The 22,886-nt window shown below is 37.3% G+C and overlaps 1 protein-coding gene across 1 annotated transcript in view; it reads right to left on the bottom strand.

Moving 5' to 3' along the window:
- Nucleotides 1-22,886, bottom strand: part of LOC149300926 (uncharacterized) — a 164,755-nt gene that overhangs the window by 106,720 nt on the left and 35,149 nt on the right. The window contains exons 32-44 of the mRNA XM_089484481.1: nt 21,884-22,027; nt 19,881-20,035; nt 18,534-18,735; nt 16,301-16,506; nt 14,411-14,537; nt 13,276-13,358; nt 11,101-11,205; nt 10,183-10,326; nt 7,676-7,805; nt 6,886-7,060; nt 4,778-4,917; nt 2,197-2,301; nt 1,990-2,097 (exon numbers count right to left, since the gene is read on the bottom strand). Of these exons, the coding sequence (XP_089340607.1) occupies nt 1,990-2,097; nt 2,197-2,301; nt 4,778-4,917; nt 6,886-7,060; nt 7,676-7,805; nt 10,183-10,326; nt 11,101-11,205; nt 13,276-13,358; nt 14,411-14,537; nt 16,301-16,506; nt 18,534-18,735; nt 19,881-20,035; nt 21,884-22,027 (1,824 nt within the window). The remainder of the gene's footprint in view (nt 1-1,989; nt 2,098-2,196; nt 2,302-4,777; nt 4,918-6,885; nt 7,061-7,675; nt 7,806-10,182; nt 10,327-11,100; nt 11,206-13,275; nt 13,359-14,410; nt 14,538-16,300; nt 16,507-18,533; nt 18,736-19,880; nt 20,036-21,883; nt 22,028-22,886) is intronic.

Genomic DNA, 22,886 nt, shown 5'->3' with positions numbered 1-22,886 from the left:
AAAAAGACTAGTGAACCCTCTTTGCATGGGTCGGGCAGGGGGACTAGTGGTCTTGCCCTGGGTCAGCAACCTCGATAAATTAATCACTATATGCCTATATCGTTGAACTTATCGTACTTCCCCTTTATAACATTGCAAACTGTAAAGTGTTACGGTAATTACATCTGTTAATGCTGTATAAATAAAAATAAAAAATAAATATTTACATGCATATTTCCAGAAATATGCACCTCCTGGCAAACTCTCATCTTGGGCTTTTTTGTAAGTTGTTTAATTCTAAATATCTGCACGGTTTCTTTCACAGTAAATTAGACTTTTTATTCAGCGTCTAAGCTGCTGCTTATAATGCTGTTTCTTATGGTGTTTATGACTTTTGAGAATTCTGACAATTTACAGAAAACATTCTAAAGTAGCGACTTTACCATCTCTTCTTAGTGACATGGAAAGTTCATTCCGCTCACGCAAGCACCCAGGCTATTTTCTGGATCACAGTAAAATTGGTCAGATTTCAAAATGTCAGCAGCTGGTTAGCAATTCAAATGACCATAGCATTAATTAGGCCTTTTGATATTCTGGTGTGTTGCACAGCATTGAAAGTGACACAAATGCAGGGTTCTGTAATACCACAGAAAGCAAATAAGTGTCCAAAATTATATGGAAATGTACCGCTAAGAGATTAATAATTGTTCTTCATGGAAGAAAGATGGCCTTTTCTTTTCCAGTGGCTCTATTATTTGAAAGACAGAGAAAAAGACTCTGATGGTATCTCTACTAGAGACAAACTGCTCTACATTATTACTCATAAGGTGTAATCTATCCTGTCACCTGTACTTGAATTTAGAAGCAAATTACACGATGGATAGACAGACAGATAGATAAATGATTTGTCTCCATAAGGATGCTCAGGCATCTGTATTAGATATTCTGAAAAATCAGTGTAAAAATAATGATCTTTAAGTTCAGACACCAATATTATGTCAGTACAGCTTTGGTGTCCTTTAATAGGCCACTTGTGCCTGGCCACATTAAATGCATAATCTCCGAGAAAATTCCTTAGAGTTGATAAATTTGGCCTGCACATAAAAATAATATAGTGGGCTACATATAAAATGATTGCCATAATAGAAAAACCTTAGCATCTGTGCCTATGCACAGTAGGCAGTCGGCAACCTGGCCGCATGCCACAACCGAGGCATTGTGGAACGCGTGGCATAGGTTCACCATCACCGATCTAGACTTTTATTACATCACTTTGAACTTACTGTATAGCTAGTTTTTCATTTTTATTTACTTTTTCTTTTGGTGTCAGGGAGAACTGAAATTTTATTACAATGCATACATTTTTCAGAGATTGTCCATTTGTGCATGGACAGTAGACTTGTGCATTCGTCTTCGGGTGAACATGAAAATGAACACGAAGAGTACGTTTTCGTGTTCGTTCCAAAGACATGAAGAATAGAAGATAACGGCGGTAAAAGGTAGATGAAGACACACAACACAAAGAATCTTCATGATCGTCTTCATCTTCGTCTACTAATCTCCGAGCCCCCTGCTGGCGACCAATAGAGTTGCTCATACGGACATTTAAACTCGTGGCACCAGAGCTTCTGCGGTATGCGTTAACCCTGTATTAACCCCTTTATTAAAAAAAAAAGAAAAAAAGAACACGAAGAATGTCCCGAATATTCGCCCGAAGAGAAGACAAGAACGGGCGAATATTCGTGGAATACGAAGATTTTTTTTTTGCCGGAGACGCGCACGAAGATGAACACGAAGACCTCCCTGGTGCCCAAGTCTAATGGACAGACAAGACAAGAAAGTAAAACAGTTGTGATGGTTTAAAGCGTACATTTGAATCAGCATTTTTGCTTTTCTTTATCAATAAATTGCAATTGTAAAGATTACCTAATAAACATATTTATGACGGAGGTGATACTGATTATCATAAAAAACACATATTGTTAACAGAAATTTGGTTAAGAAACTTACATGGTCTTTCTTGTTTCTCCAAATGACTTTTTTGCAGAGACTTAAGGGCTGTGCTTGCTTCATTGAGCAGATGAGAGATTCCAGGGATTGCTAAACAAGCCCATTCTCCTAGTGACACAAATCAATGTCATTGAAACAAGAGTTTAACCAAAAAGGACGCTATATAAATCGAGTGTATTTTTTTTTTTAGAACAGCAGTATTCTAACCGTTTTCTAGTGACCTGGATCCTGCAAGATTCGGTTTACATAACTTTGCAAATGATTCAAACATGACGGAGAGCTTCTGTGCCAGAGGGGCCACGTGGGAAAAACCTAGAATAATTGAGATAGAAAAAAGAACAGGAAATTTGTTATTTTTTCTCTGTAGTGGCCAATTATTGCATCTATTATTTTAAATCTATAAATAAACTCTCTTAAAAACTGTGATTTCCACTTCATTAATTGCACACTATAAAATGTTATATGCTTTGTTTTTTTCTGTAGCAGCTAATCAGTGGCAGGAAAGTATCCCACTGAAATCAATGTGAGTGTTTATACTCGTTAGACCCCCATGAGATGCCCACAGAACCAGTGCTGGAGCTGACTGGTGGTATCACTTGTCAGGAGATGTGTTTAGTTAAATACATCTTCTGTGGTGTGTGGGTTGAGGGACAAATGCGAATGTTAAAAGTAAAGGGATTTTGCATTTCCAAAGGGGACACCAATTTCCAAGGGGGACGCCACGTAAATTTTGAGAGACCACTCACCTTTCATATTCATAAATTATCAGGCAATAAACTTACCTGGCTTTGCACCTGCTGCACGAAGATCCTTCCATGAGAGGGTCTTAAATAGACTGCTTCCCTTTACTATTAACTTTACCTGGGAGGCTGGGCTTGTTCTATTTAAACATCTGGGGCCTCTTTCTCAAGGTGCTCAGTGGTGGTTTGACTGTTCCTGCTGCATGGAGTTTGTATTCTCCTGAACCCAGTACTGTACCCATACCTGTACCCATAGCTGTACATGTTCCCGTTCCGAGCCTATGCCTTCTTTCCTGTTCCTGTGACCTACAGCCTAACCCTTCGGCACTGACAATGATCTTGTTCTCCACTACAATCTAGTACTACTACTATCTCCTGACTTGACCTTGGCTTGTCTCCAGAGCTTTTTCTGGTTTGTCCATCTGTACCTTGATTGCTACAGTCTTTTTGGCGTCCTGCTCCCAGCTGTCTACAAGCATCCAGCAGTCTACCAGCACTGCTGTATACCTGCTTACTGTTCCCTGTTCCATCTACCACTAGTCGTTATTCCTATTAGCGACTGGTAGGTACGGACTACCTGCAAAGGTTCCTAATCTGTTCAACACCAGGACCAGGTAGGTCCTAAGGGAAGTGCATATTATGTCTGGAGTTTTCCTTTAACCATATACAAATATTCCTAGTATGTATCACCTTCCCTCTCATTTTCCTAAAGTTTTTGTACAAATGAAAAATCGTTGGCTTCATTACACTATTTTAAATGGAAGAAGGCTTGTAAAATATACCATAATTTACTGAGATGCACTGTGAACCTCACACTATTCAAATAAATCAATGCAACAATAATGCATAGTTTTACATAAACCTTAATTAAGAATTGAATGTAATTATAATATAATATTACTACATGTAAAGAATAGTTTATATAACCATTCTGTAATTGCAATTTATTTTATTTTTTTGTGTTATATTTATTTAACATTTTCTGTATGCATAGAACTTCAGTAAGAGGATACCCCAGTAAAATAAAAATTCAACTTAATATGCTAGAGGGTACCATTTTTACATGTTTAGTAGAGCTAGTTTTAAGCTAATTGGATTACTCTTCACTGACTTTTAACTCTCTCTGCCACACGGCAAGAAAATTAGCAATAATAGTTGGGTTCTCTGGGTTCTAAATCAATTCTACTTCAGTTTTACATTAATTCCCTTTTTTCGTTATTTTATCAGATATTATCAGACACCCCAATCATCGCTATTAAAGCCACATACTACTATAATTTATACATGACACTTATTGATGCATTTATAATGCTAGATGGATGAGTACATTGCGTTTCTGGATGCACACTCTCTTCTGAAAATGCAGCACGCTTTTCCTGTCTGCGTATTTATCCATGTGATAAATTGTATTTACCAGAGCTGCTGCTGGAAGTTGCTATCATCCCATTACCAGTAGCAGCTTGGGCAGAACAGACTTTCTGTTCTCCTGAATTGGAGTCCTCTCTTCAATAAACATATTAGATGAATTTACACATTTAGCTGGCTTCTTACCCTACAATCCATCTGCTGTGGTAGCTTTATGCTTGCCTAATACGACAGCATGCCAAATGTGTTTTTTTTATGTTATCACCTAATTGCCAAGGATGACTACCAATTAAAAATATTTCATTTTTTTTCCGCCAGACATAAGTGTCTATTATTATTCTTTATGATAACTTTGGGATGAGATAGCCCTATTTTTGTTAATGTATTACTAATTCTAAACTAGTAAATCATAAAGTTGCTGAAATAAATACACTTCAGTGCACTAATGTACATTACAAGAGTCAATTAAAATAAATTATATTTATTATTCATAGTCAATGCCAGTTGGTAATGAATGAAATAATTTCTAAACTGGCAGTAAAAATGCCACAGGGGATGTTTGTAAAATATATCTAGGGGCTTTTTTTTGGTCTATACACTACTTAAATAAGTGTGTTTGACATCTGTGTTCTCTAAGAATAAATGTACTGTTAAATCCAACTTCAGAAAAGGGCAGGACATACCTTTCAATAGTAGCTGGGCTTCCAGAACAAAACGTGTTGAAACACCACCAACTCCTACGATTCGAAAGCAGTTCAAAAGGGAGTTGGGCAGCTTACTTGACTGGGGAAGGTTGTCCAAGTGCGTGGTCCCATTTAATCCCCTAAATTCCAAAGACACATTTATGTATATTTTGTAAATACTATTTTTTTTTAATGAATAATATTCTAAAACCAATGTTCTATATCACCTTACCCTGGACTGTCATTCAGTGTTTTGGGGACCTATATGGCCCATTTTCTGTGTACACAAAAGCATGTGGGTGCCATTGATGATCCCTGTACTCTGAGGCTGACCACACTGTTAATTCTAAAACTGGTTTTATTTGGTGTTTATAACTACAGTATGTCACTAGTATTATTTATAATTTTATAACTCCCTTCAATAAATGATTTTTCAATGCCAGCGCAGACAAAAAGGAGAGAACACAATGAGGTAGGGATAAAATTATGTCTGAGATATCACTTCCCATTGATTTATGGATGTACCGCTAACCTTTTACTTCTGAGTCATATCCTTATTGAGTACTTTATTTTGTCTGCCTTGTGAACCAGTGATAGTAGCCTGGACAGCATGGTACTGTTGTTTTATTTCATTGATTTTTTTTAGCTACATAAAACCAGCTATAAACTCAGCTAAGCAAGGATCATAGCCAGACAACACTAAAGTGTGATGATTTCATAAAAAGGGAGGCTAAAATGCACTTGTAAAGACTAAACAAGCAAGGAATATCAGTATTTCCAGATCAAAGTGGCTGCTAACAAGGGATAAAAAAAAATACAATAGGTAGGTATTTGAAATGGGTGATGTTACACTATTGCACACATCAAAGCAAAGTGAACGTAAAGATTCCCTCTGTCCATTGGACTAAGTTATGTAAATGTGTATAGGTATGTAAGCATAGGCAATAAAAAAGGAAATCAGACCCTGAAATTTGTTTACCGCTCCAGGGTTGGATTTAGCATAATAAAGAGAAGGAGGACACACAAAGCTGGATAATGCTTAGTGACAGCTTGAAAATAATTTTATCTGCTATGATCCAGCAGTGTTTGTACCTAGGGGCATCCGCCTGCCCTGTCCAGCTCCCAAAAATATGAATTTACATGACATAATACATTCTGCAGATACGGCAGAATCATAAGATTTTTTATTTTTTTTAATGTTAGTAGAATTGCTAAATGAAAAATTGTTAAATTCTGTTCGATCTACAGTACCATAAAAGACACTGGTCACAAAAAACATGAAGCCTGGACATGGATAACTGATATATGTATGTGATCCAGGAGATGCCCAAGGCTCAGCAAGGCGAGGAGAGAGTGCTCTATGGCATTGTCCCAGTGAGAGGGAAGAAGAGGTGTCAGGTAAGGCTCTAATAACTATCTGTGCTTGTGGAAAAGTGATATACTGAACATAGTGATGTCTCAGCCATCTGCTGATTTTTCAAATAAAGAGGTCCTAAGGGAGGCTGGAAAAAAGTATAAATACACACAAGGAATGTTCCTAAAATCTAACATCTGTAAAAATAGAAGAGTGTCTAAATTGTTCTTCAATGCTGAATTTTAAAGATACACACAATTACACAGAATGCTGGTGATCAATTACCTACAAATGGTGTTTAGCAATTATTTATTATTATTCATGTTCAATTCTCTCAAAAACCTCTGTAGAGAAGCGTATGCTTTTCTTAAGATACATAATCCACAATTTCGGTATTAGTACATTTTATTAAAGCAAAAATTAAAAAAAGGAGAAACATATCTCCATTTTTCACAGTGGGTTCCTATCAAATAATTATTTATTAAAACAGGTATTTTCTTGAGATCACTTGAAAATAAAATTGTGCACCTAGGGTGAATTCTAATTGTCTGCTGTAGTCATATCAATGAAGTCATCTTTGTGAGCATGTTCCTATGCCAGATACTAATTCTTATGTATGAGATAACAGCCGCTGTTGCGACTACAATAGCGATCTAGACACAATAATTGCCGAATGTCTAGTTTTGTGATTTCTGGAAAGCAAGTGAAAGCATACAGATTAGCCCAATTAGCAGGCAAAATGACATGCTCATACCTTGTAATGGTTGCAATACAAGCACCTGCTGTGTTTAAAGGGACTTCTTCCAACTGTAAAGTGACTGTTTCTTTCCCACAGTGCTTTGCTGTCTGAATTTGTTGAAGTAACTGCGCTAGAAGAGTAAGGCTAGATTCTGGTAACTGCTCCAGACCATTGATCATGATCCAGGCTCCTAGAGCAAAGAAAATACAAAGAAAGGAATGCCCTTGGTCAAACATTTATTGATAGAATTTTCAGCCAGTAAGTCCACTCTGAATCTCTACATCTTCTGTACTTGTAATCTAAATATTGATCAGGTATGTGAGATTCCACGTTGATATATGATGATATGCTGATTAAAGTCTTGATTACTTAATACACTCAGTTGGCTACATGTGGCGTTTCAAATAGAGGTATAAGAAGGCTTTTGAAGTCGGATCTTTTCAGGGGCAACTGCCTGCTGCACCTCTTGCCAGCAAACCCAGGTAGCCAAATTCTCAAGAAGACTCTGAAGGAGCTTATTGGAAGTATATGATCATTATGTACAGGATAACCCTCAAAATTCAACCTCTATAGGTGTAGTTTTAGTAAATTAGCCCATGTGTATTGACCATTGCTGAGAACAAGTACAGAAACAAAAGGAGGACATCTCAGAATTCCAAAGACTTAACATCATGAACCATGGTATATTTATAGATAATTCTACTATGCAATAAAATAAAGATACTTACATGTTACAGAAATATGTTGTAGTATCAAAAAGCATTTCTATGGGATGTAGAAATGCAAACAGTTCAAATCATTTTACCTGCAGCAGCCAATCCTTTGCAGATGTCTTGCAGAACATTGTAATTTGTGTTTTTTGTGCAGTTAAAGTAGAAAAGAGGCTTGCCAAGAGCAAGGCATAATTCTTGTACCATCACTTTTTTTCCAGATCCCTGATGCATAAAATAAAAAAAGAAAACCTCAAGTGAAACATGAATTTTAAATGCTGAATTGAACATAAAAAAAGCCAACAGATGATTGCCAAATGTGATTTGATCTTTCTCTTTTAACAAGGTAGGTTAGAGGCAGGAGGTTCTGTTTAAAGAGCCAACCGTCATAATTTTCCTACACATCTGCTCCACAATTTGTCCAGGAGTTCATTCATGAACATTTATCGTAAACTATAATTAAAAACACATTTTTTTTTTTACGATTACAATGTAAGTTGGTAGACATTTTACAATGTAAAGATGTACACGTGTATTGATGGGATATTCTAGAATACTAAAATATAACAAAAATAATAACAATAATTAAAACAAAGGGTTTAAAATGGCTAGGGATGGATAGGGTACTATATATATATCAATGATGGAATTTGTTTAAACATTTGATGGGGTATGTTCAGATAAGAATCTTTCTAAACTCTGTGGGTTTCTTTTCATTTTCTAGAGCTAGATAGTCCCAAAAGCTTGCAATCCTGTATACTTTAGTTAGCCCATAAAGGTATTATCTTACCAAATTTGCTCTCTCTCTAGCTACGGCTAACAACAACAAATAACATTGTCTTTGATTCTGCATGCAGTTAAGTATGTGTTCTTACACAGAGAAATGGTACATAGAAATTATTTTAGGCAAAGTCAATCATGTTTTCAGTTTTGTTTAAATCAAATGATTTGCCAATGCCACAGATGGTTTTTAATTTCAACTCAATATGAACGATTATATCAATTAGTGTGAAAGAAGCATAAAATGCTTGCTTTTCACAGGACATTTTAGTTTTTTATTCTAAATACACTTTATTTTTCAGCTGTCAGTGATTTCATTTCATAAACAGGAGTAAGCAAATGGATCACCATTTGGAGGGCTGTAACCTCACCAAGGTGGCCATCTGGTTATCACGTAATTTATGGCACTGCAAAACCTTTTGGTTGCAGCAATTTAGCAATATTGCTTTTGGACACATTGGAAACCACAAGACTTTTCTGGTAAAAAACAAACCAAACAAAAAATGTTTACAAAAACATTAAAAACATATTTATTCTGATACTTGTTGCAAATATCTACCATACACAGTAAACCTAACCAATATTACTGATAATTACAATTGAAAGGTAACATATATATATGGTATGGTTATTTCAGGGCATCTGATCCGCCCCTGAACCCCTCATCTCCTGCTGTAACCCCGTGTTTTCACCCGGTGTGTCTTATCCTACCTGTCTCCAGGGCCGACTGCTTTCAAAGGATTAACTTTGGTGCCCTCTTCTCTAGCTTAATTGCAATTGTTAAAGGTATGAAACATCTGCATCCTATATGCAATCACCTTATCTAACCACTTGTGAGGTAGCCCTATCGATTTTTAGGCGTGATTTGGAAACGCAGCTTCAGTGGCCTTATCCCAAGTCTTTATATTTGGACAGTTAAGAGTTACACTGAAGGGAAACTACAAGAAACTGCAAGTAGCCCACCTGATCTTGTGTCCTTACAATGAACCCCTGCTCCTTAAACATATTTCATCCCATCGAGCTACCTTAGCTCACATGCCATTCTCTCTTTTCCTCGTACCCTCCCCATCACCAACCACTCCCAGGGGATGGCATTGCATCCCTCCAAATCACAATCCTGTTTGCTATCTGTCTGTTCTCTGAGAAGATTACAACCTTTCCTCCTAATGCTCTCAGCCATAATCCTAATCAAGCCATCTGAACAATCAACAACCTCTACAGATTATTCAGCCGTTATCAACTCATACCCATCCAAGTAGTCCTCTCCTCCTGTTTCAATTTCCCCTCAACCATTGGCTAGATTGTAAACTCACATGAGCTGGGCCCTCTACTCCTTTTGCACTTTTCCATTATTCCACTTTTTGTAACAGAGCTACAGACTTTGGGCTATGTAAATAAATATAATTAGAAAGAGTAACTGATTTATTGTGCATTAAATATAAGCAAGGACTGTCTAAACTGAAGGGACTGTTTAACTTCTCACACCCCACTAATGAAGTGTGTGTGTGTGTGTGTGTGTGTGTGTGTGTGTGATTACACCCCCTAGCCTTGCATGAGCCAGCCCTGGAGCTGGCTGGTGGTGAGTATAAAGAATGTGAGTAGTGGCAATCAGGAGATATGTTCAAACACATCTCCTGCAAGCTATGAAGCTGGGTGAGGTTGTTGATTGTTCAGATGGCTTGATTGGGATTATGGCTGAGAGCGTCAGGGAAAGAGACATCTGTATAAAGGGGTTTCTGGTTAATCAATCCATGCATTTACAAGGGGATACAATAATCCAGCTATTATGCATTACAGTACATGTGTTCCCAGATAACAGTACCTGTGGGCCTATGCACAATGTGTTGGTTCCAGTGGAGAAAGCAGCAATGACATTGACAAAGACTCTTTCAGTAAATGGTGTGATAAGGGCATGATGAGCAGATCCTTGGTATTCGAAACCGTACGGGATTTCAGAATCGCCCACCTGTGGAAACACATACAGTTATATTTTAGAAATTAAATATATATATATGACACGAACGCATGTTAGAGTCTAGATCAGTGGTTTTTAACTCCAAGCCTCAAGGAATACAAACAGGCCATGATACTGGCCTGATATCCCAGCTTAATCGCAGACATGCTTAATAATTTCCTTGCTTGGCCTGCTTGTGGCAATGAAAACATAAAGAGGAAAACCACTAGTCCACTAGATTTTGTGCATTTGGACAGGTGTTGACTACATAGCCGTTTAAACTGAGCTTATTTTTAGGAGCCTGGTGTGCAAAACGTTGCATGATGCCAGACATCATGTTGCTGTGATGCACATTTTCTACTGCTCACAGATGAGTTATTTGGGCAAATAAAGAAATTACTTGGAGACGCCAGAGTCCTGAATCCATCTGTCTTTTGGCCAAATGTTGACTACATCTAACAGTAGGATAGCACAGCCCTTCATATATCATGCCACCTTCTGACATCTCTAATAAATAGGCAGGAAGAATAACACCCTGTATAACACTCACAACATCTAGTGGGTTTGATAAAGGGAGGATGTCATGGAGATGGAACAAGGTCTCACAGCTGGTAGGAACCATAAGGTACTCATACATTGTAAGAGACTAGATTATGTGCACTGATAATGTTTGACATGCTAAAGACAAAATCAGACTGGCAGAAGTAAATGTACTGTCAGTGTTATACTTAAGGTTCTATTCTGTTTCTCACTTGGAATAAATGCAAGATCATTAGAATCACTTACCCTCACATGGATATCCATGGAATTGTCATCGTAATCATAGATCAATGGCTGACTCAGTTTCCATGTTGGTGCTGGCTCGGAAAGGAGTTTTTCAAGTACATCACGCTATAATCACAAGGCAGGGCATCAGCAAAATCAATGGGAAAATGAAATTGACCCCTTAATGACAAAACCCGTACATGTACGGGCTCACAATGCATTGTTTTTAATGGGTTAATAGAACATAAATATTCAAAAAAAACACGGGCTCACAATGCATTTTTTTTAATGGGTTAATAGAAGTTAAATATTCAAAAAAAACAAATGTCTAAAAGTCCATTTTTGTCTAGCAAGTGATATAATCCTATTCACACCTTCTCAGGAACAGGCAATTTTTTAGTACTAAAACACAAGTTCCTTCCTAGAAGACTAGTGGAAGTCCTTGACGCATGTGGGACATAGACATAAATAACTACCATGATGTCTTTGGGGCAGCCCCATCAACAGTCTTTCCACAAACGCATATTCACAAACCATTAACTTCATCACAATCCTCACTGCTTTTACCATAACCAAATTAATTTGTTGAAATGGCGTCATTATTTTGGAGATATTTTAGATATTATGCTAAGATCTGTGCCTCCCTGAGCCACCATTACCTAATTTTCATATTACTAATATCCCTGTTTCAATTTTTTTCAAAAGCTGGGGATAGGACAATGGGAAAGATAATAATGCATATCTTGAGAAAGCAACATATGTTTTCCCATGGTATTATAACAACATTGTTTTTTGAATACATATCCAGTATGTGTTGCTTATTCCAATATGCAAACATGGTTACATGGGTTTATCCCGTAAAAAATTTATTTGGAAAAGGGGTTAAACCTGATGGTTTGTCATATTTGGATATTTTTTTTTTAGATTGCAGCAGTGCTATTTTATCATTTTATATATGGAACATAGCAACTACAGTTATTACTTCAGTGAGGAAAAAACAAGGTTCAAGTAGTGTAAGATCATTGCATGAAAAGCAAGTGCAGTAAAATGGGGCACATTCATGTGCCCATAAGAGCTGCAATATCATGTTTGGGCTATGTGGAACCTTGTTATAATGGGGCTACTGGACAACTACGTAAATGTGAATGGATTAAGTTGCCAATAGATGGATTATATACAGAAAAAACAGAGGTCCCATTGTTGATCCTTGGTGAACATCTACAGAGAGAGGCAGTGAAATGAAGGTGAAACGAGCAAAGTAATCACAGAATGCAAGGTCTCTGAAAGAGACAGCTACACAGAGCCCAAACATTCCCAGAGGGCTAACAGCAGCTGATCCTCGTTCAATGCCATTATGCGTTTCATTCACCAGATGACCAAGTACTATAACGGATGTTGAGAACCAGCACATTTAGAAGAGGCTTTGGAAAGGCTGGGTTATAGCTAGTGAACAGCTAGTGAATGTATTAGGGAAAAACTATAGCTGCAACAAAGTTTTGGGGAAACCTGATTATTACATCAACAGGGTGATGACATTTCATTCTAAATAGATAGACATTAATATAAACTTGGCCCCCTAAACCATTTCCACAAAGTTGTAAACATAGCATTGCCCAATTGTCTTGGTATTTCCCCTTCAGCACACCAAGACATTTTGGACAATGCTATGCATCCAACTTTGGGGGAACAGTTTGGGGAAGGCCTTTTTATATTCCAGCATGACTGTGCCCCAATGCACAAAATCAAAGTCCAAAACATGGCCGGATTAGTTTGGTGTGGAAGAAATTTGCTGGCCTGCACAGAGCCAACCTCAACCCCATCGAACGCCCTTGGGATGAACTGGAATGGAAATTGCAAGCCAGGCCTTCTCGTCCATCATCCCTGCCTGACCTCACAAATGTTCTACTGGATGAATGAACATCCAAACATCCACAAAAACTCTCCAAAATCTTGTGGAAAGCCTTCCCAGAAGAGTGGAAGTTGTTATAGCTGCAAAGGGCGGACCAACTACATATTAATGTATATGTATATAGAATGCAATGTCATAGAAGTCTCTGTTGGTGTAATGGTCAGGTGTCCCAATACTTTTGTCTATATACTGTATATACAAGGGTTTACAGTTATGTGCTTGAATTATATAAATTAATATTTATCTATTGGGAAATAAACAGCAACAAAAGTAAGTAAGTAGCTTACCTGATATAAGAGAAGAAGGATGTGATTAGTGAGTTTTAGAACATCCCCGGCTGACAAGGCTGATACAGGGCTTAATACTTCATCTGGGTGAAATGAACATAACAGAATCTTGTCAGCTTTATAAAAATACACTCAATACACATATTAAATCATGAATGCATGGTTTTAAGAATGCATATGTGCCCAATCTGATTTAATTAAAATTTTGCACAAAATAAAAGGAGTTGTAAGGATGCATATACAATTGTGGGCTATATCATCATTAATTCGACCCATTAACATTATCGAACACCCTTGGGATGAACTGGAATGGAGATTGCAAGCCAGGCCTTCTCGTCCATCATCAGTGCCTGATCTCACAAATGTTCTACTGGATGAATGAACATCTAAAAACATCCACTAAAACACTCCAAATAATTGTAGGCACATGATAAACTATTAAAATTGAAATTAAATACACAGTTTGGATTGTGAAGCTCCAGGTGGCATCAAACGCAATCTACCTGCAAACTGTCTCCATATTGAGACATGCTCTCCTCATCAACGGGCATGTGAACACAAGTTCCATTGCATAAAACAGTCCTGGTATAACTTCTAGGTTAGGGCTATCATTGGGGCTACAATTCCTAGGTTTCTGTAAAATTACTAGTATTTTTTTTGTTCTCTAAAAAAACCCAAGGCTTTATTTACATTTTCAATCTGTGTAAAATTCAGATGGGCGTTATAAAACCATGTAATGTTTCTGTACAGGGCTCAGTATACAGCTTGGTGAATTAGAAACAACTTTATTATACATCAAGGCAGTCCTATAATATTTAAACATATGTTTCTATTTGCTGCTAAAACCAAACTAAATGGATATTTTAATTTAAAACTCTAGTGTTTTGTTCAGACTATTTCTTCAACCAGCTCAGATCACATTACTATTCTTTAATATGAAATACACTTTCTGGTATTTGGTCGGAAATCTAGAAAAACTCAAAACATATTTAAGTACAAAACTATGACGACAAGCTCTAAAGCTAAAATGGAACATTAAAACCACTTTTTTAAAAGACTTTTATAGATGGCCAACTCTCAAAGGATCCCAGAGCGGATCAATGGACGCCAACCAAGATCATTAAGTATGACTTACCTTGCCCATTTCTTCCTCGTTCTGCTTCTGAGGCTCTTTTAGAAGTCCGCTGAATGTCTTCCTGGGGAATTTCATTTAATATCTTGGCAGCATACTCAATTCCTTCTGTCAGATCCTTAAGGCAGCCCTATAAATAAAAGGCAAAATACTTTATTGCTAGAGTCAGCAAAATGATTTTGTTCAATGAGTTTCTAACTGAGACTAGTAATTTATGAATACTATTATTATGGTTGAATCATTGGGAGCTGAAACAAGCCTATCCATATACCATACTGCAGACGAACAATGTTTACAACAAACATAAAGAAGGTCCAGTGTTTTATTAGTTCCAGTATAAACAGCATTGACAGAACACATGATATTCAGGTTCAACTCTGGAGTTTGTTGCAAAATAACTTTGCTTGGGATGACCCTTCATAATATGTTAAGAAGTCTGGTAGTAGGGTCTGCAACTCTCCAGAAACAACTGGTTTATTGAACATACCCTATAGCAGGGGTGTCCAACCTGCGGCCCTCCAGCTGCTGCAGGACTACATCTCCCATAATGCTTTCAGCTAAGGGTAGTCCAGCAGCAGCTAGAGGGCCGCATGTTGGATGCCCCTGCCCTATAGCTCTTCCTGTTTTTATCCAGGAAGTACCACAATAGCAACTACTTTCTGCCCTAATGACGGAAATAAACCAGAAATGCAGGCACTACATATTGCATGTTGAGAAACTCTAGTCTGAAAAATGCATGGGTCTCATTAATGCTAATTCCAAGCCAGTTCTTCTTCAATGTTCTATAATGTACACACTGTCCCTAACAATCAATCAAAAGTCTGGGGTCACTCAAGGAAAACAAGGACATTTCTAGCTGTGCTAACAAAATTGCAAAAGTTTTTTTTAAAATGTTCAATTAGCATTTTAAACTTAAACTTGGATTAGCGAACACAATGTGCCATTGTGACACAGGAGTGATGGTTGCTGATAAAAGGCCTCCGTAGGCTTCTAACGGCCATTCTGGACTTTAACGGTACTGTATACAACTTTTAAGTCTTCTAAGGGTATATTATAGCCAAGTGGCAAATTCAAATGTAATGCAGAATGATTATAACAGCTTGCACACACAGTACAAAACACAAAGGTTATTTTTAAATGAATCCGAAAGTCAAAAAAAAGATCAATGTGTTGTATAAAGGGATCGAGACTTGTGTGACACACAGATGTGCTTTCTTCTTCATCAGTGTTATTAATTCTATTATCGCATTTTTTATCCCGCTTTTAGCCCAATAAGTGTCAAACAAGTGTGTTCATCCCAGTAATCCACTACTGGATCATGATTTAAGCTTATTTTAGACTTGTCAGTAATTTTTAATTGGTAATTTAGCATTGTAGGCAAAAATCTATTTTAGTAATTTAGTATCAATTAAGTCCTTGACGGGTTTCTATCACTTTTTCTACTGAAATGCTTTTAAGATCATAAAAAACATGTCACGGGAAGTGGGTCTGTCATGGGTTTTTTTCCTTGCATTATTTTCATTCTACCAGAACTGCTGCGCTGCAGGGGTAATTCCAAGCATAACAGAAAATGAAAGGAGGCTGCTGCACGTGTACTAATGAAAAGAACCCAAAGGTGAATGAAGGTGGCTGTAGGAGTATGGCTTGATGATATATGTGTGTATTTTAGTGTATTACAGTATCAAAAAAGATGGGAATATAAACTTCTAGAGACACTGCTGTAAAGTCGCACACACTATTGAAAGTAGATTGGGCAGTTGGCTGGAGTGTTAGAAGGAGAATTGTGGTTGTAATTTACTGAATTTATAACTCATTATGAAGGGCTGACCTGACTCTTTATAATTCCCAACTCCATCTTTTGTGAGTAAAAGCCAGAGAATGCAAACATCTTACCTGTATTTTTTCTGTGTCGTATCCACCTGCTGTAGTGAAGCTTTCTTTGAAGACTCTGCTGAATTTAATTTGAGAGGAGAGGTAGGCTATATCACTCAGTGTACCGAGGACCCAATGTCGGGACTCTGCTCTACACTGAAGCCTTTCATCATCTCCAGATACTATAGCGGAACTCTCCTGTTCTAAAGAAGGTGTCACACTACTGTCTAAAAAAAATTAGAAACAAATACTATTTAATACAGCATAGTAAATGGTTTTATACAGGGCAAAACAGAAGATCACACTCTCTCAGTTGACCTTGACCTGGGTGCGTTATGTTTAAATGATTAACCAGTTGACTATTTAGGGGTGTAGTGGCATGGCGGCCATTGCCCCCAGGTCAGTACAGATTCTTCATACAGGGTTAGTCCAAATTTGTCCACTGTAGGAGACAAGGAAGAGTATGGTACAAGACAGGCTCAAGGTAAGAATGAATACAGCAAAGCCATTTGGTGTCTGAAACGATGGTTGTCAGGTTGTAGCGAATGCTAAAGATCAGTAAAGTTTGATGAATCCCACAGTAATCACTGATTCTGAATGCTTTAACATAAAATATGTGGCAATGGTATATATCAACATGTAGTTTTTATACCAGTCATTTTCTACTTTGATTGCCCTGTTAAAATAATCATTGAAATGCATCTTAACATAATGCTCTTTCTATTGTAAGCCCCTAGCATTCATGATGCAAGTGAGCTCATGATTTTTGACAGATTTTCGAGATGAGGAAAATATGAAGAGCCTACAAATCATGAAAAGCTGTCTGGTATATAGATAGCACTTTGAGCAATTTGTTGAAAGGTATAATTTGATTTCAGGCTTGTTACTGTGATATAGAGTGATGAGAACACTTCTAATCTATAATTCCCCAACAATTAGAGAAAAGTACAAAACCTGTTTCCCAATTAACAGAAAGCAGGAAGGCAGACCATCAGAAGAGACAGGGGGCCTTTTGCAGGTTATGTTATTCATGCAAATCAACTGAGGTCAGTTTACATATCAATACACAAAATGGTCCAATCAGTGGGGGCAATTCATTCTAGGGGTGGGCTGACCTGGGGACCACAGAGAAATTCCCTAAGCACCTTCAAACAAGGTCATTTAGATTTAGACCAGCCCACTGTGGGAGATGGTGGCTTAGTGGGCTCACTTACTGTCATGTCACTTGACCCTGCAGTAGCAAAGTGGTAGGTCACACCACAGGAGGGAGAGGGCTGTTTGGGCACAAGACAAGCACCAGGTAAGTATATGGGTGTGAGACTGTGCTAGGGGCAACTGCTTGGGTTGCTCAGGTGAGAAAACATCTTTCCAAACTTTTCCAAACATCTTCCCCGGTGTTTCCTTTTTAAGGTTACACTATATGACCAAAAGTATTTGGACACTCTTCCTTATTATTGAACTTTGTCTATGGAAATGCCATGCCTACACCTGTAAGTAATAAAACACCAAACATTGGCAGTAGAATGAATTGTACTGAAGAGCTCAGAGACTTTAAATGTGGCACTGTCATAGCATGTCAGCTTTGCCACAAGTCAGGTTGTGAAGTTTCTGCTCTGCTAGTTCTTCCCTAGTGCACTGTAAGTCTTATCATAGTGAGGTGGAAGCATCTTGGAGTAACAACAGCTCAGCCACGGCGATAGACCACTCACACAGAGCAGGGCAGCATATATGTCCTCTGTAGCGTCACTCACTACAGAGTATAGGGGGAGGGGGAACTTCATTTTAATGCCCATGGTTTTGGAATGAGATGTCCAACAAGCTCATATAGGTGTGATGGTCAGGTCTCCACATACTTTTGGTCATATAGTGTATTTATGGTTACAATGTGTGGTAGCTGGAAAGTCAAGGCTTCACTTACATTAATAAATATGTTTTTGTTGGCATACCACTGCAGTTTCATAGGTTAAAATAAAAAAAGGACACTTGTATGGTTATTCGTAACCACATTAATACTACATATGGAATGTTTTACTCAACACATATAGAAATGTGTGTTTGGTTGCTTTTTTGTGTTTTTTTGGAGGGTGCTCATCAATACAAGACTGTAAAATGTTGAAAAGCATAGCTGTGGGTATATTTTTTAAAGAAATGAAAATGTCTGTACACATTTTTAGAAAATAAAAGAAATATTTTCCTACGGTAAGCCATGCTGCTGCCATTACTTCTCATAAGAGTGAGAGGAAGAATTACATACTTCTGTCTGACGCAGGCTCCTCTTTGGAGACTAGTCTGCTTATCACTACCCGCCGGGCTCCAGCGCTGTGTATCTCTTTTCTGCCGGTTAAAACACGTTTTCTGTGTTCTAGAGCAGCCCGCAGGTAATGCTGAAGAGATGTCTTTGTGCTGTTTACAAGCTGTGGCAACCAGTTCTCCACGGGACCTCTGCATTCAAGCGGCTGCATTAAAATGAAAGGCGAGTTATCAACAATTCACCGGCCAGGAGGTTTTCTAAGCATCTCAGTACGAGCCTACTTGTTGTTGTGATTTTATGTACTGCTGCTTTCATCAATGTAGCATTACATTATACAAGTAATATCTTTAATAATATATCAGCAGCAAACAGTAGATATGTTATTGATGTCTTGGCAAAAAAAAATGTTCCTTAGACAACTGTAACATAGTTACATAGTACATAGGGTTGAAAGAAGACCTACGTCCATCAAGTTCAACCCTTCTACCTACCCTTCTTATTCTTGATCCAAAATAAGGCAAAAAAACCCTAATTAAGCTACTTCAAATTCTGCCATTGACTTCTTGACTCCAAAAGGATATTGGATTTCCCCTTGGATCAAGAAGCTCTAAAATATTTATGCTATTCTATTTATAGCTCTAACATAATCATAAGCATATTTAAAATCATTTCGAATGCATGTAAAATGGGATGTGATACACAGTAAAAGAAGTCACCCTTTTTATTAAAATTTGGATTATTCTTACAGTTGAATACTTATTCTAGTACTGTTGAATGCCCAAACCCTTCCTAGAAATAATTCTTTAATAATATCAAATTCAGTGTCACTAACATTTGTTCTTGGTTGTTTCCATAAAAATTGAAAAAGCTTTTTAAATGTTTCTGTGTTCTTTTTCTATGTTTGTTTGGTCTAAGGACATTCTAACAATATTTACAGTGATTTGCTAAAAAAAGTAATTAAAAAAAACTTGTGGCCTCTAAATACATTGAATGCTCTGCACTGTGAAATCCCTATTTTAATTTGAAGTGATCCTTTTTTTTTTATTTCAAATGTATTTTTTATTCCTCAGCATTCATTATTGATGGGGCTTTTGTGTTCTCTGTTGGAGAAAGGCAGGCTTAGTGTCAAAATGTCGCTAGTTAGAGAACTTTAATTTAAAATGTTTAGATATCTTTTTGTAGAGCAGTCTGAAAAGCACACACACACAAACACACACACACACACAAATGCACACAAGCACTCATCTTTTTCACAATAGAAAGGCCAGCATTGTTCTGACATTGTTCAAACAACATTTATTTACTTGATATCTGTGTCACATGGCAATTATATGCTCATGAAATACTCACCTCAATAAGATGAAATTCTTCCCCTACATAACTTCTTACTCCCAGTACTTTGTGACTGTCAGAATCAGAGCCTGAGTTGCTGGTACAATAAATAAGACTATGCACATGCTGAAAAAGCTTCCATAAATGTCCACTTAAAACTTCCAGATCATATCCTGTCCAGAGGAAAAAAAAACATATGATGTAAGAAAATAGTCAGAATGACACCCAATACATGTCACAATACAAACATTGGATATCAAGTTTGTTGTGAAATCATAAGCATCGTGTTATTATGTCTTGCTACAAATCTAGTAGAGTTGCATCTGTATGAAAAAAGTGTTTTGAAAGACTCACAAATACATGGATTGGTTAACACGCCTTCACAGAACTTAGTTGAAGGAACCATACAGGGTGCCATATTCACTGTTACATATTTACTGTAAACATCTGGTACCCCCAAATGCTGGGTGATAAATACTTGGCAAGGGCAGAGTGTTTATGTATGTTAGTTGGAATAGCCGTGTTCTGTATTTGTTGTCAGTGTGCATTTTTGTGGGTATCTGTCCGTGTGGCAGAATTCTTTGTCGCTTTGATTGTTGGGGGGAATTGGACACCTTTTCCGTGGATTTTACAAAGGGCGCTTGATGGCCCTGTTCTTTATAGTAAACATTTAGGAGGTACCTTTCTAAATACACCCATCGAACAGAAAAAAAAATGACATTGATATTAGGGAAAAAGAGGTCAAATTAAAAGACCACCAGTTTGCATTGCTACAGACTTCCACAATGCGTTCCTTATGTGCTATATTTTTGTCAATTCAACTACAACAATGTTATCCTTTTTAACAGGTAAACTTGTCAGAGATGGTGTATTAACCCTATAGAGCTGCAGAGGTTTAAGACGGAAAGGGACCACTTGGTATAATCACGCTGTAATCGATTCAGTTTTGCAAGATGTCCCATTGTTGATAATCAAGTTAGATTGAAGGATGCAGTAACATTAGTGACAGAACACTGCTGTGAACGTGTTTAAGTCTCTGGTTTGCCTGCTGACTCAATCAGCTGTTGTTTGTGCATATGCAGAGTTTTGATGCTGAGATCCAACCAACAAAAACTAGCGGGAATATCCTTCAGAAGTAGAGACAGGAAATATCCTGAATTATAAATATATTTAGCTGTAGAGTGACCTGAGATGCCCTGCGTGCTTTATTTATAACTGAACGGGACAGCAAGATAATTAAATGCTGATGAGATGCCTAGGAAAAATCAAATATTTGTAGTGTGGTGAAGGTCCTACTTCTGTGAAGAATAGTAATGCAAAAATCTGGAATTAAAGTTAAATTCCAATTCCAAAGGGATGTTGGTAGTGAACTGAAAAAATAACAAATAAGTCTTCTAACTAGGAGCAATGATCTTCTAACTAGATCAATGAGCTCTTAGAGCTGTAACAAGAACTGTAAAGTGATATATTGAGTTAAGAAAACTATACCATGCAACTGTTTTCTTTACATTAAAGATCTATAAAAATGGAATATCTTTGTATGGATTTACAAGACAGCTGGACGTCATGGTTGTACTCCACATAAGTTCCAATGTAGCTGGAGAGCCAAACACTGCATATGCCTGCTTTGGCCTATCTCTCTGGATTTCACCTGTTAAGAGGTGATTGCTTGGGTTACCGGTTAGCGGGAGTGGGAGGATATGTTTAGTTGGGCCCGTGTGTTCTGCTGTAAGCCAGGAACCAGAGTCCGTCTATGCTATTCTTGCATAAGACTACCTATATTTGACTAGGGTACTCAATTGCCATTGTGTTAATGTATCCCATCAATAAAGTTATGATTATCAGAGTTAAATAACATAGGCAAAATTTCAAATTTAGGGACCAATTAGTCCGCAGCATTACACTTAAGTCACATCAAAATGCATAACCCTATACTGCTTGCTGTGGCCCCTTAGCCTAGGTTTCCTTGAGTTGAAGAAGGAAAAAAGGTGAAGTAAAAATTGTATGAAATGAATACTTACCATAGCAGACAATGTTGAGTGTATCTTCCAAAGATAAGAAATAGAACCTGGGAAAAGCCAGTCGTTTCTGTTCTAAGTTAAGCCGGACAGCTCGCTGGCAGCGTTCCAGTTTGTAGTTCAACATTTCAAGTAGAGATTCTAAACCTAAAAGGCAGGTAAGACCCATCTCAGCTAATTAAAACCTCCTTTATTTTACATTCCCTGATAAACATGATCATTGTAATTTTATAAAACATGACAAACCCTGGTTATTATGTTAACAAAAAATGCACTCTCTTCACCTAATGTACCGGTTTGTCTTATTCTGTCAATTCGCGTCTCGTCATACCCTTTGAATATATGTATTGTTAGCGCTATATGAATAAAAGTTAATAATAATAATAATAATAATAATAATAACTACATCTTTTAAAGATTTTGGTTTTTTTGCTATGAGAAAAAATAAAAAAATAAATAAAACTTTTCTTCCAAGCCATACATATATATATGAGATGTTAGACTGATTCTGGTGCAGAAATTGAAAAGTGATCTTAACGTCATAGCAAGAACAAACGTTCCTGCAGATTCTCAGCCCTTAACCCTATAACGCTAAGCTAATTTTGACCCTCTTTCCTCCATCCATTGGTCTCAAATTCCCTATTGAACTTATTCTACGTATTTATTTCATGTTTCCATGGCAACTGGACGAACGAATGGGATTTACAAAAACCAAAAAGATTGGAGGAATTTCGTCCGAACCAAAGACGGAGACTGGTGAAATTCATAGAATACAAAGAAAATTTTCCCTCTGAAAATGAACACGAAAACAAACACGAACTTCCTGCCGACGCTCAAGTCTAATTAATAGTCATTTTGGATGGTGAGCTACTATGAGATGGAAAGTTTAATCTCACCTCATGAAATGCATATCATACTAAAAAGGAATATAGGTTAAAAAGGCCTACATATAAGTTAAATGAATAAACCTTGTCATTCCCACAGGAATTCATTAAGATACAAGAAC

The sequence above is a fragment of the Sceloporus occidentalis genome, unplaced genomic scaffold (assembly GCF_023333645.1).
Source record: "Sceloporus occidentalis isolate IW3139 unplaced genomic scaffold, rSceOcc1.0.p SCAF_22, whole genome shotgun sequence".
Classification (NCBI taxonomy): Eukaryota; Metazoa; Chordata; class Lepidosauria; order Squamata; family Phrynosomatidae; genus Sceloporus; species Sceloporus occidentalis.
The sequence above is the reverse complement of the archived record's forward strand: the minus strand, read 5'-3'. Positions and strand labels throughout refer to the sequence as shown.